General features: G+C 40.3%; 1 protein-coding gene across 3 annotated transcripts in view; it reads right to left on the bottom strand.

The window, feature by feature from the left end:
* The window catches only part of LOC140726325 (peroxidasin homolog), a 472,802-nt gene that overhangs the window by 45,051 nt on the left and 414,820 nt on the right, over positions 1-12,931 (bottom strand). For all 3 annotated transcript variants that reach the window (XM_073042565.1, XM_073042575.1, XM_073042584.1), the window contains exon 18: positions 5,930-6,064. In XM_073042565.1, coding sequence (XP_072898666.1) covers positions 5,930-6,064 — 135 coding nt within the window. The remainder of the gene's footprint in view (positions 1-5,929; positions 6,065-12,931) is intronic.

The raw sequence follows: 12,931 nt of genomic DNA, 5'->3' as shown, positions 1-12,931 counted from the left end.
ATAGTGGACTTCAGGAAGGGGAAGTCAAGGGAAGCGTGTATCACTTCTCATTGAGGGAACATCAGTCAAAAAAGTGAGCAGTTTCAAGTTCCTGGGTGTTAACATCTCTGAAGATCTATCCTGGGACCAATATATTGATGTAGTTACAATGAAGGCACAACAGCAGCTATATTTCATTAGATGTTTGAGAAGATTTGATATGTCACCAACAACTCTGAATCAGAACTAGAATCAGAATCAGGTTTAATATCACCTGTTGTGAAATTTGTTAACTTTGTGGCAGCAGTACAATGCAATACATAATAATAGAAAAAACTGTGGATTACAGTAAATGTATATATAAAATCGTTAAATTAAATCAGTAGTGGAACAATAGAAATAAAGAAGTAGTGAGGTAGAGTTAATGGGTTCAATGTCCATTCAGAAATTGGATGGCAGAGGGGAAAAATCTGTTCCTGAATCGTTGAGTGTGTGCCTTCATGCTTCTGTACCTCTTTCCTGATGGAAGCAATGAGAGCAAGGCTGGGTGATGGGGGTCCTTAATGAAGGAAGCCACCTTTTAGAGGCATCACTCCTTGAAGATATCCTGTATACTACGGAAGCTAGTGCCTATGATGGAGTTGACTAAGTTTATAACTCTCTGCAACTTATTTTGATCTTGTATGGTAGCCCCCACCCCATACCAGATGGTGATGCAGCCAGTTAGAATGCACCCCACGGTTCATCTGTAGAAATTTGCGAGTGCTTTTGGTGTCATACCAACTCTCCTCAAACTCCAAATGAAATATAGCCGCTGTTGTACCTTCTTTACAGCTTCATCGAATTGTTGGGTCCAGTTAGATCCTCAAAGATACTGACACCCAGAAACTTGAAATTGCTTACTCCTTTCACCTCTGATCCCTCTATGACTGGTGTGTGTTCCCTCGACTTACTCTTTCTGAGATCCACAATCAGTTCTTTGGTCTTAATGGCGTTGAGTGCATGGTTGTTGCTGTGACACCACTCAACTGGCTAATATATCGCACTCCAGTATGCCCTCTCATCATCATCTGATATTCTGCCAACAATGGTTGTATCATCAGCAAATTTTTAGATGGCATTTGAGCTGGGTCTAGCCACACAGTCATGAGTATAGAGAGAGTAGAGCAGTGGGCTAAGCATACATCCCTGAGGTGTTCCAGTGTCGATTGTCAGCATTGCGGAAATATTACTCACACAGATTGTAGTCTTCTGGTTAGGAAGTTGATGATCCACTTGCAAAGGGGGATACAGAGGGTGTGGTTTTGGAGCTTTTTGATCATAACTATAGAAATGATTGTGTTAAGCACTGAGCTGTAGTCAATAAAGAGCACTCTAACATAGGTATTAGTCCAGGTGATCCAGTGAAGAGAAAACCATATTCTATTGTGGCAATAGGCAAGTTGTAGTGAGTCCAGGTTCTTACAGAGGCAGGAATTAATTCTACCCGTAAACAACCTTTCAAAGCATGTCATCACCGTAGATGTGAGTGCTACGGGATGACAGTCATTAAGACAGCTCACCCTGCTCTTCTTGGACACTGGCATAATTGGTGCCCTCTTGAAGTAGGTGGGAACTTCTGATTGCAGCAATGATAGACAGAAAACACCTTTGAACACTGCTGCAGGTTGGTTGGAACAGATTTTCAGAGTTCTACCAGGTACTCCATTGGGGCCTGTCACCTTGCAGGCATTCAGCCTCTTGAAAGACATCTTGGCGTTAGCCTCTGAGACAGAGATCACAGGATCACTGGTGTTGCAGGGACCCACACAGCTGTGGTTTTATTCTCCCTTTCAAAGCAAGCATAAAGGCATGGAGTTCATCTGGGAGTGAAGCACTACTGCCACTCATGGGGTTGGGTAGGAAGTAACGGCCTGCAAACTCTGCTAGAGTTGATGCGCATCCGGTTTTGGATGTACTCTGGAGAGCATTCTAACTGCTTGCATCACCACCTGGTATGGAGGGACCAGCTCACAGGATCAAAAAAACTGCAGTAGGTTTGCTAATTCAGCCAACTCCATCATGGGCACTAGCCTCCCCACCATCAAGGACGTAGTTAAAACCCAATGCCTCAAAAACACAGCATCCGTCATTAAAGACACCCACCACCCAGGACATGCTCATGTCCCATTGCTACCATCAAGGATGAGGTGGAGCCTGAAGACACACACTCAAAGTTTTAGGTACAACTTCGTCCCCACAACCATCAGATTTCTGAACAGAAAATATATTCGTGAACCTGCTCTTGACAGGACAACCCCCTCACCCTAGGAATCAGCCTGAGAAATCTCTTTTGTACTGACTCCAATGTTAGTGTGTCCTTTTTTAAAAATTGGATGCAGCATTTCAGGCGTGGCCACACTCATTATTTTTAAATACCAATAATGGCCAACATGACTACTTGTTTTAAGTGCCTGCAAGCAATGAGATTTATGTTTTGCAACACCTAAATCCTTCTGTATTTCACTGCCGTGCACTACTAATCCACTTTGTAATTTCTTTTCCCAAGTGCACAATCTCAAACTTCACTGCCTTAAACTTTATTACCAGATTTTCAGCCAATCACTGTCTATTTATATCCTGTTGTAGAATCATAATCTCTTTGTCACAATGTGCTTTTTCATCTAAGTCCATATCATTGCAAGCTTTTGTTCCCTTCTCCAGGAATTGTAAAGAACTGAAGATCAGGAAGGAACCCCTGGGGTACTCCATAATAACACCACTCCAGCATGAGTAGGAACTATTGTCCCACCTTTTGGTTTCCTATATGAAAACCAGTTTTTAACCCAGTCTAACACACTTCCATCAATACCTCAGGTTCGTATTTTATGACTGTTCCTCTTATGCTGCATCTTGTCAAATCCCTTTTGGAATTTGGAACACATTACATCTACAGGTTTCACTTTATCAACACTCCCAATTACATTTCTCATAAAAGGTAGTTGATGATGTTTGGACTTTAACAAGGCTTTGTAAGGTCCTGCAGTCTTAATATAAATATCTAATCTCTGATGTTAAAAGCTACATACTTTTGTTTTAGCACCCATTTGCTGGGAAAAATTACCATGTACTTTCATTCTGTCTCTGTCGGTGATGATGTTACATGCTGTGCCTCTTCCAGGTTACCGAAGGCCTACTAACAACACACACAAAATGCTTGAGGAACTCTGCAGACCAGGCCTACTATGTGTGACTGTTACATGCTGATTTAAAAAAAAATTGTTTGCAGGAAACAGCCAACCTTATCATAAACATTTGGAAAGGATTTGTTTCAAATGTTTATTCACAAATCTATTCAATAAAAATTAGCATGGATCAAGCCCAAAATAAAAAGCTGATTTGAATTTAGCTAGCTCAATCAAGCCAAGACAAAACAAAACATAGACTAATTTCATGAAATATTTCACTAACTTTTATTAAAAGTAATAAAGTTGATAGCCAGATAGAGAAGGGGGAAATAATGCACAATAGAATGAAGCTGGAACAGACAAGTGTACCCTGTGTGTACAAGGGTACACACAGAGATTGATGTGAGAGGAAGATGTAGTACAAGAAACCAGTGTAGTAAGACTTGTAGACAAGAATTTGCTGTTAATTCTTAAGTACTGGAAGGCAGGAGCCTGATGCAGGTATGAAATATTACAATGTGATTCAATCTGCTTCATTTGAGCAATATGATAAAACATGTGCCTGATTCAGGCGGAAGCCCTTTTCACTCAAAATAAATTCAGATGCCAAACATTGGAGTGTTGAGACCCTTGAGACTCATTAATTGCAGTCATAACTGCAGTCTTCAGTGCCACACTTCATTACGTGATATCATGAGGACAATTGCTGTTGTTCCAATCTGAATTCTAAAACTCTGCTCTTTGGTCATGTTGCTATAAACTTTGGAACTTAGTAGGCCTGGTGAAACTGAAAATGAGCATTGGTGAGGAGTGTAATTATTAAATAACAGTTGCTAGCACTATCGCTGATACATTCCACTACTTAGCTATTAAGTGATGGGATGATAATTATCAAGTTTTAAATTGTCTTGACTTTTCTGGGCAAGAATATTGAGTAACTGCCAATGCAGTAGCTGTAGCTAGTTTACTTACAGGAGAAAATATCATTAAGGTCAGATGTTGTATTGTTCTATCAGCTTTGCTGTCTTCAGCAATTTCTCAGCTATTTCTTTATAACAATGTACAATGAATCATATTGGGAGACGATTAGCTGAAGATTGAGTTTTGAAAGGTGAAAACGCAAGGAAGAAGTCAAAATTAATCACCCATTTCCCACTTCTGACTGCAAATGCTTTAGCCTTAACATTGCTACTCCGTTGCTGGGTCCTGCCATTGGAGAGTTTGTGGATGTTCTTCGAGCATCCTCCTACAATTAGCTGTTTAGTTTTCCACCGTCATTCATGACTAGATATAGTAGGGCTTCTGAGCCTTTATTTGATCTATTGATTCACATAGCTCTATCTACTTACATCCTGCTTTAGCTCCTACGTAGATTATAAATAGATTGCAAATTCCTGTTTGAGCTACATAAATCTTTGGTTAGGTGGTGCTTAGAATATCATGTGTGCTTCTAGTTGCCCCACTACATGCTGGATATGGAGTGTTTGGCAAGGGTATAGAAAAGGGTTTGTGCTATAAAGAGAGGTTTGACAAACTTGAATTGCTTGTCCTGGAGCATTGGAGGATGAGCAGAGATGCGATAGAAGTTAATAAAATTATGATAAGCATATAAGTCTACACCTAGAAATATTTTCTCAGAAATGTCAAATACCCTGAAATCTCATCCTTAATAATGGCTCTAACATCTTCCCTACCACTGAAGTCAGTCTAACCGGCCTATAATTTCCTTTCTTCTCTTTCTTCAGCAGCAACCACCCCCCCCCCCCCACCCCACCGCCTTCTTAAATTGTGGAGTCACATTTGAAATTTTCTAGTCCTTCAGAACCATTCCAGAATATAGCTGTTCTCACTCTGACTTCTCATCTTTTTTTTTCTCATCTTGATGAGGGGTCTCAGCCCGAAACTTTGACTGTACTCTTTTTCCATAGATGCTTCCTGGCCTGCTGAGTTCCTCCAGCACTTTGGATTTCCAGCATCTGCAGATTTTCTCCTGTTCAACCTCTATCTCATTAATTTCTTATCTTCTGGTCCTTTGAGCTGCTACAGGCAAAACATATTTCCCTCTATCCCTTCTGTGTGAAAATGTTCAAGAGTGAGTCTCTCAGATTGAAGTTATCCTACTCTTTAACAGACAAAGTGGAGCACTGATATCATCGTATGTACAGACAAAAGTCACAAGTCCGAACGTCTCAGCCAGCCACTTCTAAAAGTTCCTTCCAGTGCTACTCAGTGACAAAGCATATTCTGTTTCCTCCAACTTGACACATCTGCAAACCAACCGCTGAAGATAAGGAAAAGAGATATTTGAGTACTCCATTCCATTTGAGCTGTTTGATAATTTTATAGTTCAAATAAAAAAAAACATACTCAACAGGTACCGGGATCTGTGAGGACAAAAGTGAAGTTCAATATTTTAGATTGATGATTTTTTAAAAATCTGAACTTAAACTTGGCCTGTTTTAACAATCCTGATAAAAATTGCCATGTGGTAAAACATATCAATGGGCTGAGAATATGTTGTATGAAGTTATGATCAATACATAATCAAATACCAAAATTGATTCATATATTTGCAAAAAGTGGGAACACCATTTTTCTCACCCACTAATACTCCTGATAAATAAAAAAGTAGCAACAAATTTATACAAAAATAATAACACGCAGTGCTTGAGAAGCACCACAACTCCATCTGAAATGTATACAATTCGGTCATTTTATTGAGTTTATTGCAATCTTTAACCGTCTCATCAAGGTAAATGCCTTCATTTAAAAGTGTCTCCTACCTGTCACCATCTCGCAGTCTTTTAAACTGGGTTACAAATAAGCACATGAGGGTGGGCCCAACTCTTGTACCAGGAATTATATCTTCAACCATTAGTGCAGGCCACAGATCAATATTCTGTGGAGTACCATACAATCTGAAATAATAAAACAAAGTTTGGCATCACGCTGTGTAATACATAACTGGTTGCATATTTCATACAACACACAAACAGAAAAATAAAACTGTTTTATGAGGCTGGTTTATCCCTTCATGACTGCTGTACCATACAGTTACCTCAGTCCCACTTTCCTGAATTGCCACCACATCCGTCAATTCCCTTGCTATCCAAAAATGTATCAATTCACTCCTCTCCTGGTACAGAATTCTGAAGTTTCTTGACTCTTTGGACAAAAGAATTTTTCTCACACCTCAGCCCTGATTGGTCACACCTTATTCTGAGATTGTGTTCCCTGCTTCTAGGCGCACTGGCAAAAGGAAATTTATCTCTATGTTGTCAATATCTGTAACATCTTTTTGAGTTTTGAGAAATCAACTCTCATCTTTTCTCTAAATTGTAGAGAACATAAAGTCAGCCTGCTCAGTTTCTTCTCTTACTCCAGTCCTCCACCCCTAGATACTGTAGTTCACTAATGCCAGTTATGTTTGCCTTTTTAGAGAAATCACACCTCGATTCAAGCTGTGACACATTCATAGGCAGAAATAAAAGATCACTTTGAGGCTAAAATTAACACTTGGTGATTTTAAATATCATGCAAATACCTGAAAAAATCTGAAATATCTGATGGGTTTCAATGTATCAGCAGCACTCTGAGGCACTGCTAACAGTTGGGAAGTAAGAATATAAGTTAAACAAATTACAAACTTTATTAAATAAGAACAGAGAAATACTGATTACCTTTGTTTACTTTCTCATGGCAGGCAATTGGTTTCAGCCTGTCCAATATAATAATATGTACAGAAATCCATTGATCACATGGTATACAACCAGAATTACACATCCAGGCCATACAATCACATGGCATTCTTATTCTTTTCCTATTTGACCAATGACTGATCCCATAATATAATTAATATGAGAAATATTGATAAATACCATCAATGTTTAAAAGTTATTTTTAAAAATTTTTTAATCATATAAATCTTGATTAAATTGCAAACAAAACCTAATCAGTTACTTTCCCTAACCTAGATACCCCACCATCTTGGATTTTTCAATCAGTTAAAAAGACACCAATGTAGGCATTATAATTCAGATTCCTTCAAATGCACCATATTCTACTTGTATATTCTTATAAATGAGAACATTCAGACCCATTATATTATGAACAATATAATGTTTTGAATGTGTGGGTTAGCACAGGGAAGTTTCAGTGGACTTCAAGACTTCAACACAGGGCCAATGGGTATATTAAATTTTTGAATTTTCAGCACAAGCTCTCTTAATAATCATTTTCATTATTTTCTTTCTCTCAGCAATGGTTTACTCCTGAGAAAATCGAGTACCAAAGTAGTTTTAAAAACACATGTAAAATAAACCCTTCATTCTTTTTCTGGAATTGCTTCCAGCTCCCAGAGGGTTCATGCTGATACATATTGGGAGAATCTCCACATGCAAGTTTGGGCTGAAGTTTCCAGGGAACAGCAGGCACAGCTGTTGTGGGTAACCACCTCAAGCTGAGGGTACAATTTCATTTTCAAGAATAATAATGGCAAACCCAGGGTTTTGAGTGAAGTTGTGGATTGTTTGTAAAAACATTAATAAAATATACAAAGATTAAAAGATGCCTTCTTTGTGTTTCTGCACAAGGTTATATACACACTCATTGCACAATTTGACCTCTGGATATTTGATTCTAAGAAACTTAAATTGATAATGAAATTCACATTGTGCAGTTTATTTTTATATTTTGTCAGATTGTTTTTCTTCCTGTTTCCCATGATTACCTTATTCTGCTCTGATCTGTTCTAAGCACATCTACCTCCGGAGCGGAACTGAACATTGATAACGTGATCCTTATAAATAGAAGTAGAAGAAGTCAGATGGAGAAAGAAGGTAATCCACTTATTGAGGAGAGCGAAAGAAGTGTAGGCTTGGGGGAAAGATGATTGTTGAGGAAATGAAGGATGGTAAGAGTAGTGGTAGGGATACATTGAAGGAATGTTTTATGATTTACATCTTTTCTCACCCTTCTACCACTTTGCCTATGAAAGGAACGGACAGCCTTGACAACTGTGAATATCACAGGACATCTGTTGATATCTACAATTTACAATATATTTACAATCTGGGCTGCCGGCAACGGCGCATACGATAGGGTCTTTTAAGAGACTTTTGGATAGGTACATGATGCTTAGTAAAATAGAGGGCTATAGGTAAGCCTTGTAATTTCTAAGGTAGGGACATGTTCGGCACAACTTTGTGGGCCGAAGGGCCTGTATTGTGCTGTAGGTTTTCTATGTTTCTATCTAATTCTATTTTCAAAAAAATCACATCCAGACAAATAAAAATGATACACGTCTCTTTCTATAGGCTTTTTAACTGATCAGAATTAATTTTTGCATTAATTAAGGCACGTGTTGAGAAAATCCTGGCCATGAATTTCCAACTGGAATATTATTTTGTCTAGTAACATTCTGTGTTATCATGCAGTAAATCTGGCAGTATCATCTTGAGTCCTGAATATTGTCTGAATGTACATTGTCTGAATTGCCTTGTGGTTTCACAGGGTCTGCTAGGCCTGCAGATTACCATTTGATAGGAATTGAAGACTGTGCAAAAGTGTGATTTTTTGTAAATCTTTGCTGGCTTCAGGTGAGGTGCCAGATGGAAGACAACAAATGAGCAATGTTTATTCAAGAAGTGTTAAGGGAATAAATCTGTTCAGTGCGTCTAGCAACAGTATTAGCAAGGTATTAGGGGAGAAAAATCAATCCTGACGGATGAATGTAGCAGGGCAGGGCTGTCAACTCATTGTTCCAGGATACCAGGATATCAATGTTACGGACATGACAGAGGTACTGATAAGTGAGAAGGACATGCATTTTTTGATAAGAGGGGAATATCTTATCAAATAGCAGTGCTTAGAGAGGGCATTGTTGTGGGATTGGCTAGTGAGGCTATATAGGTAGAACTTAATACAAAAAGAGGAGAGTCAATTCTGTAGGGCTGGGTTAGAACCCCAACTCCCAATAGTCAGTGGAAACTTGAGGAGCAGGTAGAGAGAAATTCATCATAGCAGTAAGAATAATAGGGTTGTATCAATGGGAAATTTTAATATCCCCCAGTATTAGCAAATTCATCCAGAAGGCCTGGAAGGGAGTGAATTTGAGAAATGTGCTCAATGGCATTTACTGGGACAATATATAGAGGGCCCTACTCAGAACAGCGCAGTACTGGATCTCCTCTTAAGGAAAGAGGCAGGGCATTAAACTGAAGTGACAGATAGGGAGATCTTTGGCTCTAGTGACCATAATTCCATTAGTTTTAAGATAGTGATGGGGAATAAAATAGGAGAATGTGGTTTCCTTTCCTCCACCATTGATACTGCCCTCACCTGCATCTTCTCCATTTCCCAAGCATCTGTGCTCTCCCCCTTGCAGCCATAATGGGGATTAAATTCCTTTTGTCCTCAACTACCACCCTAGAACCTCCACATTCATCACATCATTCTCCACAGCTACCACCAACTTCAATGGGATCCCGCCACCAAACAGATCTCTAGCTTCCCCCCTCCCACCGCTTTCCACAGGAATTGCTCCCTCAGTGATTCACTTGTCCATTCGTCCATCCCCACTCATCTTCCTCCTAACACACATTCCTGCAAGCAACAGAAACACTGTCCTTTAGCCCATTCACCTAATCCTTACCTCCAGTCTTTCCAGGTGAGGTAACACTCCACCCCTGAATTAGCTGGGGGCAATTTGTAGTGTGATGTCAAGAGCCTAGGTGCAGTAAAAAACACAAAATGCTGGCAGAACTCAGCAGGCCAGACATATCTATGTGAGGAGGTAGTGACGACGTTTCGGGCCCGAAACCCTTCATCAGGAAACCCTGCTGAGTTCTGCCAGCATTTTGTGTTTTTTATTTATTTCCAGCATCTGTAGATTCACTCGTGTTGTCTAGGTGCAGTATATTGCTCAAGTAAAAGGAAGCATGTATTCGGTTCAGGATCTCAGGGGTGAGCGAATCTCTTGAAGACTGAGTGCATCCTCAGATTTTATAAAAGGCTGGAGAAGCAATAGCAAAAAGCCTTGTGGAAATATTTGCTCCATTATTGCCGCTGGTGAAGTTCCTGAAGACTGGAAGGTGACTAATGCTGTTCCATTGTTCAAGAAAGGTAGCAAGGAGGAACCTGAGAACTATAGGCTGGTCAGCCTGATATCAGTTAAGTTACTGGCAGGATTTCTAATGGACAAGATATGCCAGCATGTGGATAGACAGAGTCTGATTAGGAGGAGTCAGGATAGTTTTGTATGTGGGAGATAATGTTTGATGAATCTTTTAAGATGTTTTTGAAGATATAACTGAAAGGATAAATGAGGATAGTGGAGGGCAGTGGATGTTGTCTTGGCATAGAACAGTGCGACACGCAACACAGATGGAATTTAATGCAGACAAGTATGAGGTGTTGCACTTTGGAAGGACAAGTTAGGATAGGAATTACTCGATGAGCAGTAGGGCACGGTGGTGGAGTTGGAAACGATAGGGTCTTTTAAGAGACTCCTGGACAGGTATATGGACCTCAGAAAAATAAAAGGCTATAGGTAGCCCTGGGTAATTTCTCAGGTAAGGACATGTTCGGCACAGCTTTGTGGGCTGAAGGGCCTGTATTGTGCTGTAGGTCTTCTATGATTCTATGAGGCAGGATTTATAGCATTTGGAGAGAACAAAATCTGATTAGGGATAGTCAGCAAGGCTTTATCAAGGGCAGGTCATGCTTTACGAATATGATTGAATTCTTTGAAGATGTGACAAAACACATTGATGAAGGTAGAGCAGTGGATTTCAGTAAGGTATTTGATAAGGTTCCCCATGCGAGACTCATTCAGAAAGTAATGAGGCATGGGATCCAAGGAGACCTTGCTTTGTGGATCCAGAATTGGCTTGACCACCGAAGGCCAAGGGTGTTTGTGGATAGTTCGTACTCTGAATGGAGGACAGTGACCAGCGGTGTTCCACAGGGATCTGTTCAGGGACCACTCCTCTTTGTGATTTTTATAAATGACCTGGATAAGAAAGTAGAAGGGTGAGTTAGTAAATTTGCTGATGCTACAAAAGTTGAGGGTGTTGTGAATAGCCTGGAGCATTGTTATAGGTTACAGCGGGACACTGATAGGATGCATAACTGGGCTGAGAAGTGGCAGATGAGTTCAACCCAGATAAGTGTGATGTGGTTCACTTTGGGAGGTCAAATTTGAAGAGAGAATACAATACAAATGGTAAGACTCTTGGCAGTGTGGAGAATCAGTGAGATCTTTGGGTCGATATCCATAGGACACTCTAAGCTGCTGTGCGGGTTGACAGTGTTGTTCAGAAGGCGTATGGTGTGTTGGCATTCATCAACCATGGGATGGAGTTCAAGAGCCGAGAGGTAATGTTACAAACAACACACACAGAGTGCTGGTGGAACACAGCAGGCCAGGCAGCATCTATAGGGAGAAGCGCCATCGACGTTTCGGGCCAAGACCCTTCGTCAGGTATTGTTACAGCTACATAAGACCACACTTGGAGTGCTGTGTTTGGTTCTGGTCACCTCACTACAGGAAGGATGTGGACACTAAAGAAAGGTCAGAGATTTACAAGGATGTTGCCTGGATTGGGGAGCATGCTTTATGAGAATAGGTTGAGTGTACTTGGCTTTTTCTCCTTGGAGCGACAGAGAATGAGAGGTGACTTGATAGAGGTGTACAAGATGATGAGAGACATTGATCGTGTGGATAGTCAGAGGCTTTTTCCCAGGGCTGAAATGGCTAACACAAGGGGGCATGGTTTTAAGGTGCTTAGAAGTAGATACAAGAGAGATATCAGAGGTAAGTTATTCACACAGAGTGGTGGGTGCGTGGAATGCATAGCCAGTGAAGGTAGTAGAGGCGGATACAATAGGGTCTTTTAAGAGACTCTTAGATAGGTACATGGAACTTAGAATAGAGGGCTATGCAGTAGGGAAATTATAGGCAGCTTCTAGAGTAGGTTATATGAGGGCATTATATGAGGGTAGGTTATTTTAGGGCATTGAAGAATGCAGTAGAACAGAGTGATCTAGGAATAATGGTGCATAGTTCCCTGAAGGTGAAATCTTATGTGGATAGGGTGGTGAAGAAAGCTTTTGGTATGCTGGCCTTTATAAATCAGAGCATTGAGTATAGGAGTTGGGACATAATGCTAAAATTGTACAAGGCATTGGTAAGGCCGAATTTGGAGTATTGTGTACAATTCTGGTCACCGAATTATAGGAAAGATATCAACAAAATAGAGGGAGTACAGAGAAGATTTACTAGAATGTTACCTGGGTTTCAGCACCTAAGTTACAGGGAAAGGTTGACCAAGTTAGGTCTTTATTCTTTATTCTTTTGTAGAAGGTTGAGGGGGGACTTGATAGAGGTATTTAAAATTATGAGGGGGATAGATAGAGTTGATGTGGATAGGCTTTTTTCATTGAGAGTAGGGGAGATTCAAACAAGAGGACATGGGTTGAGACTTAAGGGGCAAAATTTCAATGGTAACATGAGGGGGAATTTCTTTACTCAGAGTGGTAGCTGTGTGGAACGAGCTTCCAGTAGAAGTGGTAGAGGCAGGTTCGGTATTGTCATTTAAAGTAAAATTAAATAGATATATGGACAGGAAAGGAATGGAGGGTTATGGGCTGAGTGCGGACCAGTGGGACTAGGTGAGAGTAAGCATTCGGCACAGACTAGAAGGGCCAAGATGGCCTGTTTCCGTGCTGTAATTGTTATATGGTTATATGGTTGTTGCAATATTTTGGGCTGAAGAGACCTGTAA

Source organism: Hemitrygon akajei, chromosome 1 (assembly GCF_048418815.1).
Source record: "Hemitrygon akajei chromosome 1, sHemAka1.3, whole genome shotgun sequence".
In the NCBI taxonomy this organism is placed as follows: Eukaryota; Metazoa; Chordata; class Chondrichthyes; order Myliobatiformes; family Dasyatidae; genus Hemitrygon; species Hemitrygon akajei.
Note: the sequence above shows the minus strand (reverse complement) of the source record. Positions and strands in the feature narration are given on the sequence as shown.